This window comes from Hippichthys cyanospilos, chromosome 21 (genome assembly GCF_059441005.1).
Source record: "Hippichthys cyanospilos isolate Australia breed blue-spotted pipefish chromosome 21, RoL_Hcya_1.0, whole genome shotgun sequence".
Classification (NCBI taxonomy): Eukaryota; Metazoa; Chordata; class Actinopteri; order Syngnathiformes; family Syngnathidae; genus Hippichthys; species Hippichthys cyanospilos.
This window is the reverse complement of record NC_142389.1, coordinates 1649267-1659585: the sequence shown is the minus strand read 5'-3', so window position 1 is coordinate 1659585 and position 10319 is coordinate 1649267. Positions and strand designations below refer to the sequence as shown.

Below are 10319 nucleotides of genomic sequence, written 5' to 3'. Positions count from 1 at the left end.
AATAGTGTCCATTTAGATTTGTTGATAACCACAGACACCCTGTTGACATCTCACGTACCCCCTGAAGTCTTCTCAAACCCTCTTTTGAGAACCACTTGCCCCCCCCCCCCCCCCCACACACACACACATACACACTCCTAGTAGAATGATTAGGATGAATTTAACAATATTTGGAAAATTTTAAAACTATAACAATAAGTTGCTTCATGTTCCCATTCATTTGCTCTTAATTTGAAAAGAAAACTCTTCCTACCACGGCATTAAAAAGCAATATATGAAATCTTCTGGAAATCCTTTTAAAACCTTGTAGCCACTATTGGGAACCGCTGCACGGGCGCACCCCCTTCTTAGTACAATGATTAGGATGAACTATAATAAAGGTATAAAACGTTTTGCAGAGGCGTTACGAGAACACAATTTTGCAACCTGTTGATTCACGTACCAGTTTATATGCTTAGAAAAGAAAATTATACTCATGGCCCCTCATGGCAATAAAAAGCAATATAAGACATTTGGTTAGAAATTCTTTGAAAACCTTGCGTACCTCCCCCCACTCTTTAACACGATTAGGATGAACGAAAAAAAAATGACAGCATATACAGCTTCAGAGTCACCAGAAAATCGACCAATTGCTTCATGTTCCAATTCAATTGCTCATAATTTGAAAAGGAAAACCAACACGTTGAATTTTCCAAACTGTGTTCCTCACGCCCATCGCTTATTGATTTCCTTCCACCTTGTGATGTGCGGTGCCCAGTCCAGGGGGTACCTAATGTTGTGTCCGCTGTATGCAATTGTCCACAGTCTGCGTTTTATTTTTTTGTTCTTTCAAGCGCGGCGCCGGCGAGCGCCGCGCCATCCTCTCGTTATTTTCATCTCTCGCCAGCGCGTTTTGGGACCCGCCGTCCTCGGAGCTCATTATTCCGTCGTCTCAGGTGTTGCCTGGATAAAACGTTCCCCTCGGGCGGAAGCCATTTGCTTTTGCGCGCGCGCGCGCGTGTGTGTGTGTGTGTGTTTTGGCCGCGGCCAGCGTTCCCGCCGCCACCGGTCGCGCCGCTCCGGTATTCCGGGAATATCTTGCGCGTATCGGGTGAAGCTCCGCACAGCTGCTGCTTCTAAGAAAAGCTCCAGGATGCGCTTGAACCAACACACACACGCGCGCAGATTATTTGTAAATACACAAATGCCGCATGTGTGAGGGGAACCTATAGACATTCACACACACACACACACACACACACGCACTTACTGTAATAGGCTTTGAGTAGCAATTAGCTGTCAGGCCAGGGGGGCCTTTGGAAAGCTAGGATGGAAGAACACACACACATACAGGGGGCTTTTCTGTCGTAGTGGGGACATCCCATTGACACGCATTTTCTAGCCCTTACCATCCCAATAGATGGCAGAACCTTAACCGCAACCAAAATCCAATCCGTTTTTTTTTTTCCAACCAAAATCCAATCCGTTTTTTTTTTTTAGCTAATTAAGCCTCCAGTTATGTTTGTTTGCAAGGAACAGCAACAATGTCCCCGGGTCATTTTGACCCGGTGTGTATTCAGTCACCAAAACGTGTCCAAAACGTGTCAAAATCCAAGTGCAGAATTTCATTTTCACCAGTGTGTTATGTTCATTTCTCACAAACCGCAACGATTCCTCTGGGTCAATATGACCCGGAGGCATCTTTAACTATCCAAAAATGTAAAAAAAAAAACTCACAAAGGGTCAACTCACAAAGTATTAAGGCAATCCTTAATTTATACCTGTGTGTTACATTTATTTATCTGCAATAGTGATCACATCCCGGGTCAAACCGACCCGGAATCATCCAAAGTCTTCAATAACTTCTTTTTGCGTGTAATCCTGATAACAAACCTTGCAATTCCTTTTATTTGTACTCCACAGAAAACAGCAAAAATATTCCTGTGTTATTTTGACTCGGGTTTTGCTTATTTATAAGAAAAATCCCAATGCAAAACTTTAAAACATTTCTTAAAGATTGAAAAAAATGCCGCCAAATGCTCTGCACAGCAAAATCGGAAAATCTACAATCTATTCAAACTTTCAATTGGCCCATAGCCTTACATCAGGGTTAAACATTCTGGAACTCAATCCATCAATTAAGTAATTACATATTGACTATATAATGTGGTTATTTTTAAAAAAGATCTTATAGCTTTCTGTTAAAAGAAATTTGATTTTAGGATATGCCGCTAAAATGTGGACGAAGGGCCCCAAACGGTCCCCATGCCGTAGTTTGGACACCCGAGCTCTTAAAACAAGTCTTGACCCTCAAACATGTGTGAACTTGTGGGGTCCGCAATAAGGGTCCCCACAGAGACAGTGAAACCCGGAATTCGGTCCCTATCATGTGGCAAAAACCAAGGGGACACACACACACACACACACACACTCTGAAGCTTGCAGACTTGATGTCATCGCCAGAAGCAATGCCTTTATGCCGCAGCAGCTGTTGGATATGACTGTGTGTGTGCGCGCGACCAATAACCATTTTTTCTTGCCGCCTCTCCTCCCCAGCCTTTTTATTCCCCCCCCTCCCTCCCCTCCCGCTCTAAAGCAAGCAAAGGAAGAGGAAGAGGAGGATAATTGCATTTCTGGTGGCCGCCCCGTGGGATCATGGGATATATGACCTCATCACTCACCTGCGAGCCTCTTCACTCAGCATAGGTACACGCGTGCGCACACACACACACATACGGAGAGCGTGAGCGCAAATGTTGTCCGTCGCAGACGTACAATGGACGCAGCGGTCGAGGCGGACCACGCCCGCCACGTGGCGGCGTGTGATGTCATCGGTAGCCCCCCGTCACCCCTCCCGTGCAGCGGAGCGCCCGCACAGGACGACGACAAGGAGAGCAAGCAGGTGAGGCGCGCGGATGATTTCACGCAGAGAGACAGCAAAATTGAGGAGATGGACATTTCCGTGCGTGGGAAATAGCTCAGGAAAAAAAAAGGGGGGGCGTTTAAAATGCTATTGCGTTGAAATTGCCGCTATCCCCATGATATACAGAATTTCACGATAAGTGATATTTCATATTTCAAACAAACACATCGCTTTGAATGTCTGTTAGCTTAATGCTAACACGTGATACAAAAGACACGCTAACAAATAGCTTTTGTATGGTGGTGTTAAAACAGAATAGATACCTAAACACAAATGGTGCTGCAACACATTTAAACAAGAGAGATGTTTTTTTACAAACCTCAAGCTCTCAAGGACCGTTATTTTTTTTCTCTACATTTTTTTACACCCATTTCACACCTAAGCCAACAAAATTTAACACAGTGATTCAGCACCCTGCAATCGGGTCATTAGATGAGCACAGAATATTTTGCAATACACAAAAATGAAACAGTTGGAATGACAAACGTTGTCCCTCGCAGAGTCTTTGTGGGCAGACGCCGGCGCTGAAAAAAGTCAAGGTAAGCCAGGACCACGGCGCTCGGCGCCGCCTTTGCTCATTGGCCCCGCCCCTCCCGTGGCCGCAGGCCAAAGGCAAGCTGGTGCGCAGCATGGCCGTGTGCGAGGACGCGCCCGCCAAAGACGAAAGTAACGAGGACGCGGACAAGAGCGGCGCAATTTACAAAGGTGATCGATGTACGCTACGTGCTAGTTTCCTTAGCCCCTCTACGAGGTTTCGCATGGCCCTTAGCATTGAGCTAGCAGACGTCTTCAAGTCAATTTTCATGGTCATCGCTTGCTTGTTTCCTTCTTTTTTTCCTGCTTTGCTCCCTTCCTCCCTTCCAAAAAATTGCTATTACTTTTGCCGCACATATTTATATATATATAAAAAAAAATGAACATCCATATAACTTCATACATATTGTTCATGTTTATATACTATTTGTAGCAAGAAATATATGAAGCTATTACGTGATTGCGCGCGCAGAGAGCGAGGCGGAGTACCGCGACTCGACGGGCGTGGACCTTCAGCGCTTCATCGTGGACACGCTCAACAGCAACCCCAGAGACCGCATGATGATGCTCAAGCTGGAGCAGGACATGGTCACCTTCATCACGGGGGATAGGTACGCGCGCACCTACACCCGACTGTCAAGAGCATCGCGTCCTTCACACACGCGTTACGTATGCAGATATGTATACGCGCACACAGAAGTTCTGCATATAAATTGGATTTATGAAATGCCCCCGTTCTTGTTGCCCGCAGCGCATTCAAGAAGTTCCCGCACATGTCTTCGTACCACCGCATGCTGGTGCACCGCGTGGCGGCGTTCTTCGGCATGGAGCACAACGTGGACCAGACGGGAAAGTCCGTCATCATCAACCGCACCAGCAGCACGCGCATGTAAAGCGCGCGCGCTCTCCACACACACACCCCCCCCCCCCCCCCCCCCCCCCCGTGTCGATCGGGTGGCATTACGCAATCAACACGCCGGTGTTTGTCGTGGCCCCCCAGACCCGAGCAGCGTTTCCTGGATCAGGTTCAGGAAGACAAAGCCACCGAGATCCAGCACTGGAAAAGCATTTTGAAACGGGACAGCAGCGCAGACGAGCAGGTGGCTTCGCATTGATTTTGACACCATTTTTACGTTTTAGAGCAGTGGTTCTCAAAGCGGTACCCCTGGAGGTACTCCAGATTTTAAATCAAACATGCAAAAATCCTTTGAAAATAATTATTGAATTAATTCCTAGAGGAAAATATAAGTTCATCAAATACATTTTTTGGTCAGTAGATTATTCAACGTCATGATTGTAAAAAGCCAGCTTCTCCCCCATACTAGAATGGTTGGACCCAACTTGTCATGTGCCTCCTCTCGTTACCTGTCAAGTTCATGATTTATATCTCTACTATGCTCCAAAAAGTATTTTTTTTTTTTTCGGACAAATATTTACTCCTAATTATTTCTTTTTGAGAACAGGTTGAGAAGCACTGCTTTAGAGCCTAAAAACTAACTTTTGACGCCATTTTCTGTATTTGCCGCGGGCCACTTACAAATAAATGGCGGGCCGCAAATGGCCCCGGGGCCGTTGATTGGACACCGCTGTTCAATAGTGCTGTTTTTCCTCATCAAAAGACCCCATCACAAGCTTTGTTTTTAACGGCGCATTTTTCACGTTGTTTTTATGCCGCAGTCGCGCCGCTACACCTTGCGCGACAAGCAAAGCAAGTCGATGGAAGAGCGAGAAGAAGAGTACCAAAAAGTGCGAGAGAGAATTTTCAGCCAGGAGGTGAGATGCTCTAATTAAGTCACGAGAAAAAAAAATTTTTTGACATTGCTTCTTCTCTCCCCCCGAAAAAAAGTCTCCCTGCACCCAGGAGGGCGGCCATGTTGAGAGCAGGTAACCTCCCCCGCCTTGTCTCCGTGTCCTCATTCACCTTAATCCAGCGACAATGGATCATTAACATATGTGTGTGTGTGTGTGTGTGTGTGTGTGTGTGTGCGTGTGTGTAGGCCCGCAGAGGAATGCAACCCGTACGCCGAGACCCAAAGGAGAAGGCAGCTCTTCAGGTAGCACATTCATCATCTTAATTTGCATCGAGCGACTCTCGCACACACACCGACGCGACGCATGCACTCGAGTGCGCGCTGACTAATTGAAGGGAGCGCACAGTCGGCAATTAAGGACACGCTCGCACTACAGGGCCATTATTTTTAAAAAACCATTTTTATTTTACAATGACTTTACTCCCCGACTCCACATGTAAATTGAGTTTAAGGCCGCTGAAAAGCCACAAACTTTACTCACTCATTCAGTTTGCACTTAAACACGTTTTGCTGTGTGAACACACATATGTTTATTTTTACCCCGCCCCGTTTTAGGATTCTAGTCCTGCCGCAAATCTTGACTAATTCAAACCGTTCTGACTTCAGCGTGTTCCAGAGATTCACACTTGCAGTGCTATTACTTTTCTCGGTCCTAACTTTTACAGTTTTCCCACAATTCAACGTTTTTCACCAGAAATTTTCCCATTCACTTCCAATGGGCATTTCAAATACTGCTTCCCATTCAAAATTCACAAAGTCCATTCAATTAACCTTGAAAATCAATGATCTTTAACATTCCTACAATCCCACACACCGAAAACGTTACATTTTCACCAATTTGCACAATTTCACCAACGTCATTTTTCTTAGTTCGCTGTTTTTCATCCTTCAACTACTTCTGCCTTTGTAAACCCAGTCTTCACTATCCAACGTCACCATATTCCAAAAATTCACATTTCCCATGCTATTACTTTTCTCATTCCTAACTTTCACAGTTTTCCCACAATTCAACATTTTTCAGCACAAATTTCCTCATTCAGTTCCAATGGACGTTTCGAAATCTGCCTCCCATTCAAAATTGTCAGCGCATTCAATTCACAATCATTTCACCGCTTTTACAAGCCCTTGTACCAAAAATTCAACATTTTCGCCAACATAAATTGTTCTTATTTCACAGTTTTTCATCCAATATGAAGGCTTTGGGTCACAGCAGTACCATAGCAGCAAATATGCGATTTTGTTTCCGCGACGGATTCGTGCCATTGAAATTCATTTCAATGGGAAAAAATAAGTCGCAAGTAAGGCACGGGCGATCCGGCCCCCGCTAAGGGCATCCATCTTGCGGCCCGCAGGGGGAGCCGCGACAGCTCGGGCTCCAGCTGGACGGGCAGCAGCCGGCAGAGCAGCACGGAGACCGACTGTCGCTACGGCAACGAGCCCCGGCCGTGGAGCAGCACCGACTCGGATTCGTCCTCGTATCGGTGGACCGCCGCCCCCAAGCCCCGCCCCTCCCAGGCCGCCAATCCCGGCTGGGAGCCCCGCGGCGCAGCAGGTGCGAGCGCGGGATGTTTTTCACGCCGCAGACACCTCCGACTTGTCGCTGACGCTGCATGCTAATCACATCTGCCGGCCGCCGTCTAATTAACAGCAAAAAGTCTTGCGTTCACGCCCGAGCTGCACATTTTTACACCCCCGTTCATCTTCGCGCCTACAAAAATGAGAGAAACACTTTTTTTTTTTTTTTTTTTGCTTGCTGTTCATTTGCGGGACTTTTGGGGAAGAAAAGTTATGCCCCCAACAACGTAATCAAATTCATTTGATTGATCGCTCAGCCCTAGTAGCTAATTTGCTGCGGTGTTCATAAAACACAAAACGGATTATTTCATTTCGTTGTAACAGTACACACACATTTAAAATGGACAATGCACTCCATTATGGGAAAAACCTGCAAATTATTATTCAGTAATTACATTTTTTTTACCTCGACTTCTGAAAACAAATGCAAATATATTCCTTGTCAAAGTTAAATATCACTGAACTGCACTTAAAAATGCACTGCACTAGATTCAAAATAACTAACCCAAATATAGAAATATTACGATGCACTGTTTGAATTGATTGAATTCAGTGATGCTTTCACCTACCACTAGAGGGAGCCCATTACATGGCAACGCATTGCCTGACAGAAACTGGGCTTCGACGACCGACAATTTTCTATTTTAATATAAGCTAACTTTAATATAAGGCAGATAGAAATTAACCACAATCTGAACCAGCGCCCCCTAACGAGGACAAGCAGAAAACGATGGTCGAGGAGCACTAATGTTTTATTTTTTTTTCTTTGCCCCCATCAGGTTCCGTCTCTCTCTACAGGGTGTCCTCCGAGCCCCCGGCCATGGCCGAGCCCCCCGCCCACCCCGCCTACATCCTGGAGAACGGCATCCCGCCGGGAAGCATCCTGGTCAACCCGCACACAGGTCGGTACGCGCGCCAACACACAAACGCACGCGCCCGTCTTGAGACCGGCGACCGTTTTCAAAGCAAAATGGCCGCCGTTGTTTCAGGACAGCCTTTCCTGAACCCTGACGGAAGCCCCGTGGTGTACAACCCGCCCGCTGCTCAGCAGCCAATCAGGAGCCAGATGCAGGGAGCTCCAGCGCAGCAGCCGCCCCAGCAGGTATCTCACACACACACACACACAATTTAACATGAGTTTGGGTCTAGACTGCGGGTGTGTACCTTTTTGCAATCACATTGATTTTTCCATCTCCTCTGGAGAGAAAAAAAAAGTGTAAAAGTCTACTTTTTTTTATATGACAAATAGGGGGTGTAGACTTTTTATAATAACTATTTGTACCAAAATGCAAAGGAAAGTGAGATGATTGACTTGCGCGTCCCAGGTGTACTCGTCCGTCTCCTACACGGCCCCGCAGATGTTGCCCGTGGCCAGCTCGCAGCCGTACCCCGCTGTGCGTACGCCCGCCCCGTTTTCTGTTAGCGCGCCCGCGTCAACTTCCTGTTCACGTCGCCTCGCTTCCACCCCCCCCCGCAGGCGGAAGACCTGGCGCAGCAGTTTGCTCACGTCACTGTCAGCTGTCAATCGGCGGGAGAAGCCCCGCCCCTGTACCCTCCCGCCCAAGGCTACGTGCTTGCAGCCCCGCCCCCGCCTCCCCCGAGCGCCCCTCAGCAAGCGCCCAATAGCTACTGCCAGCCCTCACCACAGGTACGCAACACACATTCCATTCTATACCACAAATATTAACAATGAAATCTTTAAAAAAACATTTAGAAGTTGTTATTTTAACATCTACGACCCGAGATGGACAAAAACAAGTGGATTTTGTGGCTTTGTTCATATTCTGCAAAAAACATAAGAATCAAAATACCGCGGTCAAACCTTAGATGGAAAAATAAAATATATTACTGTATTACTGATAGTTTGCATTAATTTTTTAAGTATTTTATGATTTTTTTTAATATTAGACACTCCTACCAGTCTGGACCGAACCGTTCGTGAACTTCCTCCTGGCAGCAAATTCCATTTTCTTGGCTCCAAAAGCCTAGAAAACATAAAAGTGCAATCAATGCTAATAGTATTTCAAATAATCAATTAAAAAAACACACGCATAATGGATAACACTGGTGACTAATCAACACCGTAAATATAATTACTCGATTGAGCTGTTTAGAAGTGTAAGTTCTAATTGAGAAGGTCAATCCACGTGGTCCGTTCTGCGAAGCAGACAATTGTTGGTAATGAAGACTCAGCTTCACTCGCAAAAAAAAAACAAAAACAAAACAAACTCCGCCTACCGACCAATCTGATTGAAGCGCTGCAGTATATCAAAGATGATTACAAAACAAGAGGTTACACTTCAACAACGCGTTGGCTTGCGTCACAAAGTAAATTTTTGAAGTGGTCCCTATCGTGCGGTTTTAAACTTTCTATGGTTATTATTGACATACATTTGATTTTGAACAAGCTTTTGCGCAATGGATATTCCATTTCTTTTTAAATAGGTTATTTTGTTGGTTATATTTATAACCCGGAAGTCACCTGGCTCCATGAAAGGCTGCCTCTTCGCACTGTGATTGTGGGCGTGTTTTTTAGTCTGCAATTTTAGCATTGTAACATAAATTAAAAGGTCATTTTTTTGACATAATGGAGGCTAAAAAAGACAACGGTAAAATAAGCCTATCCCCAAATAAACGCACAGCTGAGTACCACGTTGTGTTGCAGGTGCCTGCCTTCTACTACAGCCAGTATCCTACCTCAGCTCAACATCCGGTCAAAACCGCCTCACCCGGCTGCGGCGCAGGTACCCCCCCCCCCCCCAAAAAAAAAAAACAAACAAAAAAACAAAAACAAACAAAAGAAAAAAAAACACCACGAATGAAGCGAGTAGCAGAGGAGGGGGCCGTTACACTGTCCGAGATAAAGTCCTGAGGGTCTCACAGTGAACCGGTCTCTTTTCCTGCTGCTCACAACCGGCCTCACCGGAAATGCTGATGGAAGGAATAATCAAATCAAATCAAATCAAATCAAATCAAAGTTCCGCCTTGATATTTTTTTTCTGTGTCGGCTACAGGTTACGCGCCTGTGGTGGGCGTCCCGCAACAGCAGCCCTACACAGCCATGTCGCCGCACCACTGTAGCATTCTTCAGGTAAAATTTAAAAAAACAAAAATAAAAAATAAAACATCTAATTTTTTTTTGCTGTCATTTTCGCAGGGCGGGGTCTCCGTGTACCAGCCGAGTAAACTTGGCGAGACGGGATACTGCTGTATGCTGGCGCCGCCGCACCCTCACTGTGGTCCCACCTGGACCGCATAACGTTCATTATAATACGCACATTTAAAAAAAAAAAAAAAGATGCCGTCGCATGTTGACACAAAGCACTCTCACATTAATGCACTGTACCAAAGCTGTATCGTAAAATTTCTACATATAATTCAACAAAGCTGCTGTATTGACTGCATAATTTATACTTTACACAAAATGAGTTTTTATATTGATATGAAATTATTGAATATATATATATATATATATATATATATATATATATATATAT

The 10319-nt window shown here is 45.5% G+C and overlaps 1 protein-coding gene across 1 annotated transcript; it reads left to right on the top strand.

The window, feature by feature from the left end:
* Window positions 1-2535: 2535 nt before the first annotated feature.
* Window positions 2536-10137, top strand: arpp21 (cAMP regulated phosphoprotein 21). The gene is made up of 18 exons (XM_088405115.1): window positions 2536-2685; window positions 2749-2881; window positions 3403-3441; window positions 3508-3607; window positions 3909-4047; window positions 4188-4325; window positions 4437-4536; window positions 5114-5209; window positions 5283-5320; window positions 5434-5490; window positions 6600-6799; window positions 7602-7724; window positions 7812-7924; window positions 8148-8216; window positions 8300-8470; window positions 9488-9566; window positions 9837-9913; window positions 9980-10137. Exons 2-18 carry the CDS (start codon window positions 2756-2758, stop codon window positions 10079-10081), a joined length of 1767 nt encoding a protein of 588 aa, XP_088261241.1. The 5' UTR covers window positions 2536-2685; window positions 2749-2755; the 3' UTR covers window positions 10082-10137.
* The last annotated feature ends 182 nt before the right edge of the window (window positions 10138-10319 follow it).